Raw genomic sequence first — 13,194 nt, forward strand, 5'->3', positions numbered from 1 at the left:
CATTTTGCTGCACACCGGTTCAGCACAGATTTCAATGCTGAACAAGTGTCTAATAAAGATAGTTGATCACTGAAGACCAACATATCAAACGTTGTGGTGCTAGAGAGATTCAAGAAAATATCTGAAATTAGTGAGGAAGAAAACAATCTGGGCATTTCTATCCCCCCCATAACTGCCAGAAAATGTGCAAGACTTTGTTGGTAAGATTTCGGATTCCAACTGGAAGCAGGATTACATTTTTGCAGCCCAGTGTTGATGATATCATATTTTCTGTCTCATTGCCACATCGCAGCCACATTATTCGACATCCCTCAATGCAGACAGGTGACTGTCTCTCTCCGGCTCTCAGTTCAGCTTAATTATCCCACGTATGGTATCAAATGAAAGGCAAACCTCATTATGATGCCAAAGAAGCCTCACGTCGGGGAATATCATCAGCACGGCCGGTGATAATACAGCAAAACAATCAATAGAGCTCAATGTGCAACACTTCATGTGCTCTGTATCTATGTCATCAGCAACAATATGACACAACCACAGCAAAGCACCTCTGCTGCTCCATTCAGTGAAGTGTTACGGACACGAGGGTGCAAGATGCAAGGTTCTTCTCACTTTCTCTGTCACTGTGTTCACTAACTCGGACACAGCTACCAAGTTTCTTTTTCCTCATCATCACTAGTTCCCCTACACTCTCTGCTGCAAACGGTGCCTGTGGGAAATTTCACAGCACACAGTTTCTAAACGTGCATCTTGCAAGAAATCTCCACACAGCAGCTGGACCGTGGTTTTCAGCAAACATCACATCACATCACATCACATCACATCACAGACAGATGATGCTCTCGAGATCTTCTCCCACCACAATCTGCTGCTATGCTGGGCAGCAGGGAGCCGTGGGAACCAGCGTCGGAGTTGGCATCGTGTTTGTTTTGTGTTGTGCTAGATTTAAAAAAAAAAGGAGCTGACGGTTTGTCAAAATGAGATTTTAGAGAGAGTGCGTTTTGTGATCTAAGCAGTGACTGTTTATCAAAGAGTGAGCGGACAGTGGGAAAGTAACCGACCTTAACCGGGGAGCTCCTGGTGGCTACGGGCAGCTCTCTGATCGCGCTGCCCGCGGGGGAAGCGGATATCCCGGCTGCGTACCCCTGCAGCGACCCCCCGGCCAGGGGCTGCCTGCCGCCGGCTCCTACTCCGCTCCCGCGCTGGGGCCGCTGCTTGATACCGTCCAGGAGGCGAACGAGGAGGATATTAGCCGGCAGGTCGTCCACCCCGCAGTCCACCAGGATGCGGCACTCCGGGCAGCGGAGCTCGTTCCGGGAGCTGACTATGTTCTCCAGGCAGCGGCGGCAGAAGGTGTGCTGGCACGGCAGCACCTTGGCCGTGGTGTCCAGGCGCTCCAGGCACACCGAGCACTCCAGCAGATCCAGCAGCGACGAGGACTCGTCCATGTCGGCGGAGAGGGTGAGCATCTGGGCTTCAGTGTCCGTGGGGGCGCCGCGGCGACGGGTTCGTGTACGGTAGAGAGGAACCGGGGGCGCAGAACATTCTGGGAGCAGCCGGACGCCCCACGTCGGTGTCCCTGCGCGCCGAGCGCTAACTCGCCGCCGAGCTGTGAGGACTCTCCGCTCCGCTCCGCTCCGCTGTGCCGCGTCGGGTCTCTCTCCGTGTCTCCCTCGACGGGGTTTGCGCGTCTCGCTTTCTCCCTGTGCGTGCGTGCGTGTGTGCATGTGCATGTGCATGTGCGCGTCCCCCCCCTCCTCCCCCTCCCTCCTCCCTCCCGCTCTCTCTCTCCCTCCAGCAGCTGTGCAGAAAGCGGTGAGGTCACGCTCTCATCATCATCATCATCATCATCATCATCCGCGCGGCCATATCACAATTGCGGCGCGCGTTCACGCAGCAGAGACAGATTGATACAGACTGAGAGAGAGAGCGAGAGAGAGAGAGAGAGAGAGACAACAAGCACAGACAGCGAGCAGCTCAGTGATGATCAGCAGCCAGATCTGCCCTCAGAGCCCCACAGGGCTGCAGTCACACCTTTATAACAGACCTGAGAGACTGTTGAAGGGTTTTTCTGTCATCCCACCTGATCATGGAGTCAGGCTTATGAAAGTATCCATAACGAACAGTACATCTGCATCCTCCTCAGTTCACAAAGCCCGCATGAGCACATTAAACACATCCAGGGACTTCAGTGATTTCAGGCTGTTTGCTTTTGTTGAGTGCACAAAGCTCCAAGTCCGACCTAAAAGTGCCATCGGTCCATGTGGTGTCTCACCTGACAGACGTCCACCACCTCCAGTGGATACTAGAACACAAATAGTGGTTTCTAGCGACGTCTGGTGGCCAACAGCTGGTATTATTGTATAATCAGTCTTCAAAGTTCCCATCATATTTAGCTGAAAGTTTTATTTTGTACAGCTGTGACTGATGTATGTGTGCAAAAATCTGTTTATTTGCTGTGGTCACATGAAATCACATTGAATAAAATATAACAGCACATGTACAACTATACATGTGTAAGTACAATGTGGAATAAATGGAAGTACAATGGGAAAAGCTACTCTTGTTGTTGTTCAGTGCCGACTGCAGTTTAAATAATGATACTGAAATATCACAGTTTACTGTTTGGAGTCTGCTCTTATAGCAGTAACATTCACAGCATTTCCATTAATCTATGTGGATAAATGCTGTCGTATGCAACGCCATAGATCCAACATAGATTCAAGACAAGGAAATTAGTCGTGCGTGCATGTGTGCACACTGTTTCTCAACCGGAACGTCAGGCTTGCTTTGCTCTTCCCACCTGTTCAGACCTGCTAGATGGGGAGAGAATGATTAAAGCAAATGTGTGTGTGTGTGTGTGTGTGTGTGTGTGTGCTTGTTCATGAGTCTGAGTGTGTATGTGGTGACACAGCGACGCCTTCCTGGGTGAGGGGTGGGCCCATTTATTTACCACCCACGACGAAAAGCAGAGGGTGGACTGGGGAGTGAGACAGACGAACTGAGAGTGTTTGGTGTGCAACCACAGCAATGATTAGTCAGATGCGAACTGTGGTGCCTTCTGTCACCTAAGACGGAGAACTGTAGTAGCTTTATTTCATTATGTTATGACTATATTGTGCAATCGTCACACAGACGCAAAGTATTTGCAGCAAAACCTTGAAAATGAGTGATCACATACAGTACAATAAAATGCAGCCCACGAAACATCCACTCATGACTGAAAGGAAATTCTAAAATCACATGAAGGTCAAGTCTTTTGTACCAGTAGTGAGGTAACATTAGGGATTTTTGCACTTTTCCAGCTCAGCTGTGAGAGGAAGCTCCCCTCACAGTGCATCTACGGAGACCTGACATTTTACATTGGCCTGTTTGAATCCTCACGGCTGCAAAACATGGCAACGCTACAGTAAGTGTGTGAATGTGTGTGTGTGTGTTGATGTTGTCAAACCCTAATTCTGAGCGCCGACACTAGCGCAGTGGCCCACAAACGCTGGCAACAAGCCAAACCCGTGGTCTCTCTCATTCTCCTTAGCATACCCACTCATGTCCTGTGCCAAGTGTGTTTCATCTTCTTAATGCAATTCTCCACAGCCAATGATTCAGAATTAGAGGGGAACCACAGGGAGAGGTGAACAAAAAAATGATTATTGGATGAATATCCCCTCAATCCATTTAAGCAGCATAGTTGAGGCTCCCTGCAGGACCCAGTGCTGTCAATACCAGACAAAAAGGCCAACGCTTAAATTGTAGATGTGCCAATTAGGACTGGAAAGGAGGAGATACAAGGGTTAAACAGCTCTTGTGTTCGCTGTTCTAATAATGAACTCATAGATTATGCATTTGTTTCCTTATTTAATATTTATTAACTTTTCTATTATTTGTTTTGGTTTGACTCATTACAGTGTGCTGAGCAGTTCCATAAAGGCCTGTTCTTATTTTTCCCCCCCTTAAGAATTTAATACACCTTTTTTTTTTTGTATTTTTATTTTCTCCCGAAGTGAGCGAGGGGTAACCATTCGACTCTCTCTGGATTCTATATAGCTGGATGCTGTACGGCAAACAAACATGTTTTTATTACTGCACTATTTTGCAATTAAATGTTGTCTATTTAAAAACTCTTCTGATGAGCAAAGATAATCAAAGTATGCCGTGCTGACCTGCCTCGAACTGAATTTGCGTTCACAGTGACACTGTTCCCCCCTCTGTCTTCTGTTTGATGCTGCATGGACCTGGTTTAGCTACAGGGTTCAACAAAGTTTGAAATGGTGTTTGCTCATATCACTGTATGCTTTTCTTTATCAATGATACTGTAAATGGTAAATGGTAAATGGTCTGCACTTATATAGCGCTTTTCTACCTAGCAGGCACTCAAAGCGCTTTACACTGCATCTCATTCACCCATTCACACGCACAAGCACACACACATTCACACACCGACGGCAGAGCTGCTATGCAGCTGACCTGACTCACCGGGGGCAACTAGGGGTTCAGTATCTTGCCCAAGGACACTTAAGGATACTGTGGGTCCCTCTCACGTTTAATTGTCTCAGTAGTAGTGGGGCAAATATAACGAAAATGTATTTGTGTGTGTGTGTGTGTGTGTGTGTGTGTGGAGCCTCTCTGTGTATCTACACCCTACACCTGCCTCAAATCGACCAGTGTCCTTCGTTTCATGCAAAAGTAGGTTAGCTGACAGGGTGGTTACCATGGCAACCGTCTCTTCGCTTGCTTGTTGAAGGGTAGTTAGAAGATGAGCGTGTGTTCTCGCAGACGGCGTACGTGTGGGGGCTAACCGGGGTACTAGCAAGGTCACAGAGATCGCTTGTACAGCATGTGTGTGCTTTTAAAGGGTTCCACTAGAGTTTGTACACATGTGCTTGAAATTAACACTTTTCCTCGAACGATAATTGAACAGAACATTTTGGAAATAGCGGCTACGGTTTCATCTTTGCAAAGTGGATAACTGATGGACTGTAGTTTCAATATCTGTTTCCCGAGTCTGAGCCTCCTCGGGGGCAAATAAAAAGCACGAGGAAGTTTGTTTTTAATGATTATGCTGCAAATTGAAGATTCCCTTACATCATTATATCAAAAAGCAAATTAGGCCTCCTCTGACTGCTGTCGTAGCTACAGTACTTTGATGTGTGTGTGTGTGTGTGTGTGTGTGTGTGTGTCTGGTGGGGGTGAGGGTTAAAACTAGTCTGTGACGCCTGCTGTACTATACTACAATATTAAAACTCGGATCTTCTACATTAATGCATGTTGACCTTAAGACTTAAAGAGAGTCAACATCAGTTCCACCAGTGATTGTACAAGTAATCATAACTTAATCAAACCTTATTTTCTAAGTACAAAAAAAACAGGGCCATACAACAGTGTTAATAAAACAGAACGGTACAGAAAGATAATGTAAGACAGAAATTCATGTCACAATTTCCCATACTGTGGATTAGTGCTGAAAGAGAAACACAGGTAGGTAAGTGATACAGTATCTTTCAATGCAGCCCATGGGCTTCAAAGATAACTCTAGTAATGCTGCAAGAATCACATGCAATATGTAAAGGATATGAAATCCAATACAATTTAATGTTTCTTGCCGATCTAGTAAGGCCTTATTTTATCAAATCTGTTCTTGTTTAGTCTTTTTGTCACATTGTGCCTCATGCATTGAAGCTGTCTTACTATATTGTCCATATATATATACTACTGTATGTATATATGCTGTATTACATATCCTATCACAGGATTCAGGATACATCCTATAGAGAGCGACTGACAGAGTATGTTTTTGTGTTTCTCTATCCATCATCATAAATACAAGTGTTGCTTAATATGTGTTTTTGTCCGGTCTGTTACAGAGCGGCCATCATTCTCTCAGCAGAACTCATCACTCTTCTTGTTATCCTCTCCTCATCCTCCCCTTATCCTCTCTTCTCATCTAATCTCTTCTCCTCTCATCCTCCCTTTCAGTCAGGAAGCCCCTGGATCGACATCAATGAGCCTCTGATAGAAAGAGGCAGACAGAGAGACTGAGAGAAGAAAAAAAAAAAAAAAGAAGAGTGTGGAAAAATAGAGACGAAAACAGACCAAGAAAAGGGCAAGAAGAAAGTGAACGAAAAAAAAAAAAGAGAAAGCGACTGAGGGGGAGAGGGAGATGGACATAAGGAGAAAAGGAAAGAGAGGGACAGGAGGGAAAGACAGAACAGACAGACAGAGAGGGAGAGTAAGTAATTACAGGACTCCCAGTGTTTTCAAAGCCACTCTTTTATCTCACCCTTCCTGTGGCTGAGAAAAGGAGAAGCAGCGGAAAAGGGAGAGAAGGAGGAGGAGCACGACTAAAGTCCGGCTTTAGTCCCACTCAGACAACAGGCACCAGTCATCTAGATCACACACACACACACACACACACACACACACACGGGAGCGCATGATGCACTCATACTAATTTATGGCTTCTCCTTCAAAGGAAACAAGGTGTTTGCATATGTTAGTGGGTAGAGCTGGTAGACAGAGGCAGGTGCACTAGATGTGTACTGTAGTATGAATTTGATCTAGCCGGTTGTTCCACAGCTTTACTCCTCTACCCCCCTCCGCCCCCCACTACAATCCAACGGCAGGTACTGCACATTACTGCAACGCAGTTACTTCATGTAATGATGAGCTACTTCTGTGCAGGTTATAACAACATCATCGACAAATGCTAAACAATTTACATTAAAAGTACCATGACTGGAGGTCAGACTGCACCACCACCTCCTTGCGGACACTAGATGGCGCAGTTGAGTTGCAGTCCGCAGCGCGTTAATTGTCCCCGCAGAGAGTCGGTCTACCTGTGGCACGTTAATCGGTGTCTCATTCAGGGCGGAGGAAACTTCTCACTTCTTTTTTTTCTCCCCCCCCCCCCCCCCCCCCCCCCCCCCCCCCTTCATCAAGGAGGAGCCTGCAGACAACACCGAAATGCACCCGAGCGGAGGCTGAGACACAACTCGGGCTGTGTGGAGTTAAAAAAAAAAAACAAAAAAACAAAAAAAACGCACAGACAGCCAGTCCCCTCGGCGATGCTTATCAGACACCGCACCAGAGACCGATCACCGATCACGCAGGACTGATCGTCCGCAAGCTCACCCCGCAGCGCAGCGGAGAAACCCCGGGACCAGTGCCCCACTACTCCTCCGAGCTCCAGGTAAGACGCGTGAGCGGCTCCGCTCTCAGGAATGCAAGGACGGATTGCTGCAAGACTTCGGGGAAATTCCTGAGCATGCACTTTCTCATGCCAAACAAACATGTGCTTTGCTGTAAATGTACCTCCAAGAAAAATGAGCGTGGAAAGGGTTTTTTTTTTTTTTTAATTTGCGCCCTAATTTTAGAGAAATATTGCGCGTGCAAAAAGAAATTAGTGTATGTGAATGTGTAGTTTATGATCAAGGATGGGTGTGAACTCATGCAAACACAGCTTTTTCTACAGTGAGCTTCTTCATTTATGGCACACTCTGGTTCCATCTGCACCAAATTCTGTGTGCATGTGCATGAAGCTTCCATGTGATCTACTGTACATTATGGTCTATGTGTAACATACATACAGGTACTGTACGTGCTGGTGCAAAGGTTTTACCTCAGGGTGGTAGTTTCTTATTTCTCACATCGCTACATGTTTTTTATTTCAGGCCTCAGTTCCATTGGGACAAGGGTATGATTTAAAAAAAAAACATGATGATTTTGGTCAGTGTGAGTTTCATGTTAAAATCCAGGCAGTAGACTGTGACTCTTGGTTGCCAGGGAATTATTTCATTGCTTTTTCATGTGTCATATCAACCCTATCATATCTTGAGGAGTTTGCCAATGGCGCTTTCTCTCTCTGACTGTGTGTGTGTGTTTGAGGAAGTGTGCAGTTGTGACCTTGCACATCTTACTCCTCTGTCTGCATAATTGTTTTCTTGGTGCCGTCTGACTGTCCCGGGCCCCCCTGGGGGAAGTCCTGCCTGCAGACAGGCAGCTCGGACCGGCTGGGGACATGCCGTGTCCTGCCGAGCCTCTGAAGTCTGCTGGCTGGCTTTGAACTATAGCTGCTGGAGGTGGAAATCAATCCGTCTCTATCCCCTGTCTCTCTCTGTTTCTCTCTCCCTCTTGAAATCTCTCTATCTGCTTCTCTCTCTCTCTCTCCCCCCTGCAGCCCCCAGCGCAGCCCACCTCCACTGCCACTGAATCTTTCATGTTCACAGGTAGAAAGGCAACCGAGAAGAAGCAGGGGAGGGAGTGTAACTCATCTTCAAAAGAAGTTAACATGGTTTCTAAGGATTTAAAGGATGAAGGCAGAAAAACTAACAAAGCCAGCGCCTGTAGTTATGATCATCTTTTACTAGACCAAAGCAAATGTGTTTACTTATTCGCTGTTGCTCAGTATTGGAATTCACACAATAACCCCATTCATTTTGGAATGATATCATTGACAGGAGAAAGGGTTCTTGTGTTTTTCTTGTGAAAGTTATTGTTGAGATTTATGTTGGATGTCGCAGCTGATTCCAATCCACGCGGCATATCCATTTCCCCCATGGTGAAATTTATAGAGCTCAGGAGGCCTGTTAGGCCTCGAACGTTTCATAACGCTTCACACATCTAAGAGGAAATTGGACTAAACACGTCACTCGGAGTTTACTTATGGATGTAAAGTTATTTCAGCTCATTAGGTTACTACGTGAAATTTATGGCACAGCGTTTTGGTGGAGGCTTTTATCCAAAGTGCTTTACCAGAACCAGGACCATGTGCGAGAACTACTATAATGTGAACTGCGTGCATGATGTGTAGATTGTCATATTTATCCAAAGGGATGTAAGACATTAAAATTCAATAAAAGATAAAACTAAGGAAGCTAAAATGTCAATGTCAACTTCATCCCTATAAATATAGATATTTATATTTTAAGCACTGGAGAAGGAGTATTTGCGTATTCAGTAGGTTATTTCACCCTTGTCATCGGGATTATTCGTTCATCACTCTTCCCAAAGCAGCAAAGAAATATTTCAGTGATGAAATACTGCGCTCTGCATTGAAGCTTGAATCATTATTCTGTTTCAATATGCTCACTATCTGCATCTGCTCCATATCGATTCTGTGTACAGCTCCAATGTGCGCCGTCTTTAAACGAGGAAACAAAAGGCTTTCGCTCCACTACACTCTCACATACTGTGTTCTTAATCAATTACAGTTAGCACCATCTCCCCGGGCTGAATCACTAATTATTGCTGTACAGCTCACAGTCACTGTCACAGGACAAGGTAACAGCTCAAAGCGGGGCAGTGGATCTTCAGGGCTCCTTCGGGGGGGCTTCCAGGAGGTCTCTGGAAAAATGAGCGGTAGCTGCATTTCATTATATTTGAATTTACGTGCAGTAATTCCACTAAAGCAAGATAAAAGAAATAAGCTTTTCTAATCATAGGTTTCACTCTCACCACTATTACTTCCCCATGCATAGCACAGACAGTTCAACATACCCTACTAAATCAACAGTTGAAACCTCTCCATGTAGGCCCCAGGGAGCAAGTTTAATCAAACTGAGGTTTGTGGTCTAATTTGTGTCTACTTCAGAGTCCTGCATATGTGGAATTTACTTCAGTTAGTCATCAGTTACTTCTATACAGTCTGCGGAAGGAGCTCTGGCATTTAATGCAAATAAAGTCCTAAAAAATAGGAACACTGTATCGTAGACGTAAGAGTTTGTACCATAACGTGAAGGTTTGCGTGCTGAAGAAGTCTTGCGTTTAATCCTAAACAGCGGTACATCTGGCTTAGCAGGTGGGAAAGGATGGGAAAGGGATTGTGTTGTTGGTATGGGCGTCTGCGCAGATGCTTGTAGGACATGGTGGGATAGCCTGGTCTGTGTTGTGCTGCAGCTGGATGCTGGATGAATGCTTCCATTGCTTCGAAATGTTCAACCCTGTAAATAAGCGCTTCTGAGCTGTTTATTTGTCAATGGATTGACGAGGCTTTGCACTTAGAGGTTTTCTCCAGACCTCACCATCTATCCATCATGACTAACTTGTTGCTCGGACAACAGAAATGTTCCGCTGCTAACAACAATAAGACATCACACCTATAGTATATATCACTGCAATTCTGACAACTGGAACCAAACAGAAATTTCAATGCCAATTTATTTTGCTCCGACTTAGGTCATTTATGTTATTATTGTGGTTACATTTTTGTCTGCTTACCACAATTGTCTCATTGTGGTCCCTAAAAAAACTCACTAACTGGTAATTTTGGGTGTTTATTTTATTTATTTATTTATTTTTGGATTGCTTAACGGTTGGTATGGGCCAGAAATAAGCAAATCATCCAACCAAAGAAACATTACCACAAAACATATTTATGCTGGAGTAGAAACTATGTAATTGAGAGAACTGCATTGTTCTGCAGTGGCTTTCCTGTAGGTGTTAGCAATAAGACACACAGATGAATTCCAGGTTGCAGATTAGGCTTCCCACCTACAGTACAGCCGCTGCAAAATAAACAGAGACAGAGACGGAGACAGAAATGGGGAGAGTGATGTTCTGCCCCAGCAAAGACATAGAGGGGAACAAGGGATCAGGGAGAGGAGACGATGAAAGACAGATCACCGGCAGGCAGAAAATCAAAGAGTATACTGACTGACTGAAGCTGGAAGAGGTGTGTGTCACAAGACTGTATGCATGTGTGTGTGTGTGTGTGCGCGCGCCTTCTTTTCATGTTCCCTAAGAGTTTGTTTTTCCTGCACATCGAGTGGGAAGCTGACAGTAAGTCTGTAATTAAAGCAATCAAAAGATGAAGTGAGATGAAGAAACATAACACGCGTGCACACACACACACACACACACACGGACACAGCCACACACATTTCAAGTACTACTCTGAAATAGTAAATCAAAATCATAGGAGGTGTGCGTCTCTGCTGCTTGAAAATCCTGTTTATTTAAGGATGTAAGTATTTACATGAAGTCTATCAGTGGCATGTAGTGCGGATGATATCTGAGCCACGAACTCTTTGTGTCCGATTTGATGGAAATTGGTGGAAATTCAAGTTTCTGCCAAGTGCGTTTCGTCGCTCCTGTGGAAATACGGTTCAGACTGATAAACCACTGATGCTCCAGTTGGATTAAATGTATATTTAGTTAGGAGACAAGGGCAACTTGTTGTCTGAGGTTTCCAGCTGCCTCCAAACTTGGGAATCACTTTAATCACGAGTTTATTTTCACATCAAACTTAGATGGTAATCATGTTGCAAATTAGACGTATTTATTTCCAGCTCATTTAGTTGCTGATAAGTGAGCCTTGATGGCTAATTTGTTCAGTGATTTTGACTTCCTATAGGACTCGCACAGATCTAGAAAGCTAAGGAGCTCGACAATGAACTGTATCGATATCATTCCAACGTATCGCAGACATTTTATTGTGAAGGTTAACCTACCTCGCAGTCACACAGTCCTGCGTCTTTGTTATTACACCCTTTTTCCAAGTGAGTGAGTTCCGTTAAGGGAAGTTTTGAGACATGCTCATGAGGTGGAGGCAGTTTGTCTAACTTGACTGACAGCCCTGCTGCCATCCCTTTAGTTCTCCAGCTGCCTCCAAATCATAGAAAAGAGACAAAAATGCCAGCAGCACATTCCTTCTTAATAATTCACTGAAGGTAAACAGGCAGCAGGGGCACTTAGGATTACTTAAAAGTGGATTGGCCAAATTTACTCACCCACACTTAAAAGACAGACACACACTGTTCTCTACATATTATAAAATAATTAGAAGCGCAGGTAGATAATTATGGCTGCTGCGTGGTTAATGACATATTATTACACCGAATTAAATAGTTTGATTTATAGGCTATTGTACGAATAGGTTCTCTGCTTAGACTAATGTCATTTTTCGTAAATCACAGTTACAGCATCAGCATTCACTTCAATCATGTGGTGGACCGAGTGAGCAGATGAAGGTTTAAATGATAGAATACAAAACGGTTAGAGCTAGTTGTAGCTGATTTAGTTGGTGCGAAGTCAATGTATGCTGGGCAGGCCTAATGGAGGAGGTATGTACGCACACACACACACACACACACATGCTGGACTCAAGGCGGTGGGACTGCAAAACACGTGTTGCATTTGGCAATTTGATTCCTGGCTTGTAAAGGGATAAAATAATTGGTCAACAAGCTCCATTGACAAATTCTGTAATGTGTTTATGGCCTAGAAGCAGAGGGTTCATATGTATAATTGTGTAAGAGACGTGGGTACTCGGGTGATTGGATTTGTTTCATTTTATAATAACGTAAAACTCTAAACCTAAACCTGCATATAACAGTTGAATAATACTCACTGGATGTTGTTTAATGGAGACTTTTAAAGAAAGAACACAGGAGAGGAGTAAAGAAAAAGAAGAATGATTTGGATGGGAAACAGATTTTGCTTGTAGAAATACCAAAAACCCAACAGCAGAAACCCCTGACTGTTGATTTCATTGTCATCAAAAATTAAGTGCTGTGGAAGAGCCCACAAACCATCCTCTAACCTCATACTTCATCTTCTACATTGATTTGCTTCTTGGCCGGGTTCCCTGGCCACTGATTGGCCTATTATTTAATCGGGCAGGAAGTCATTATCAACCACCATAATGACTATGCTTATAAGGGTTAAGCGCTGATGGTGAAAAGCCATTTCCACGCTCGCTCCATCTGTAATGGTACTCAAGGATACTGAGGTAGGATGACATATGGAGAGAAAGAGACGCACATGATGTGGCCGATCTAAATATGAAATAGTTGAGAAAGGGAGAAGAAAGTGCAACCTGTACAGTAACATTGTTGAGTCCATTATAATGTATGATCCAGTGAGACTGAACGACAAGTGTTGGAGTTGGCAATGACTGGGATGACCTTTGGTGTGGTTTAGCAGGAAAATGTGCTTAATTCACAGGATGATCGTTAAAATTCACAAAGAGTGAATCAGAGGTTGTAGAATGCTAGTGTCACGTTTGTAGCCGTAAGCTTTGGGGCTGGTTGTGCATCGCATTAAACTTATTGCTTGTCTGTATATTTGTGACTACTGCATTGGCCGTGGGCTCCAAAAGGAAGAGAGTGGTATCTTGTGAATCTCCCAAATATTACGCTGCAGTACTTCTGAGGCAGTGACTACAGGAAAGACCATATTACATAGGGGATCGACTTTCCA

The 13,194-nt window shown here is 44.6% G+C and overlaps 2 protein-coding genes across 2 annotated transcripts in view; one reads left to right on the forward strand and one right to left on the reverse strand.

Moving 5' to 3' along the window:
- LOC113173518 (E3 ubiquitin-protein ligase SH3RF3) overlaps window positions 1–1,708 on the reverse strand; it is a 66,335-nt gene extending 64,627 nt beyond the window's left edge. Inside the window, exon 1 of the mRNA XM_026376946.1 lies at window positions 1,062–1,708. Within this exon, the coding sequence (XP_026232731.1) occupies window positions 1,062–1,469 (408 nt within the window). The 5' untranslated portion in view covers window positions 1,470–1,708. The remainder of the gene's footprint in view (window positions 1–1,061) is intronic.
- Window positions 1,709–6,945: 5,237 nt separating this feature from the next.
- The window catches only part of edar (ectodysplasin A receptor), a 29,157-nt gene continuing 22,908 nt past the window's right edge, over window positions 6,946–13,194 (forward strand). The window contains exon 1 of the mRNA XM_026377133.1: window positions 6,946–7,186. The gene's annotated coding sequence lies outside the window, so the exon portion shown is untranslated. The remainder of the gene's footprint in view (window positions 7,187–13,194) is intronic.

The sequence above is a fragment of the Anabas testudineus genome, chromosome 21 (assembly GCF_900324465.2).
Source record: "Anabas testudineus chromosome 21, fAnaTes1.2, whole genome shotgun sequence".
Taxonomy (NCBI): Eukaryota; Metazoa; Chordata; class Actinopteri; order Anabantiformes; family Anabantidae; genus Anabas; species Anabas testudineus.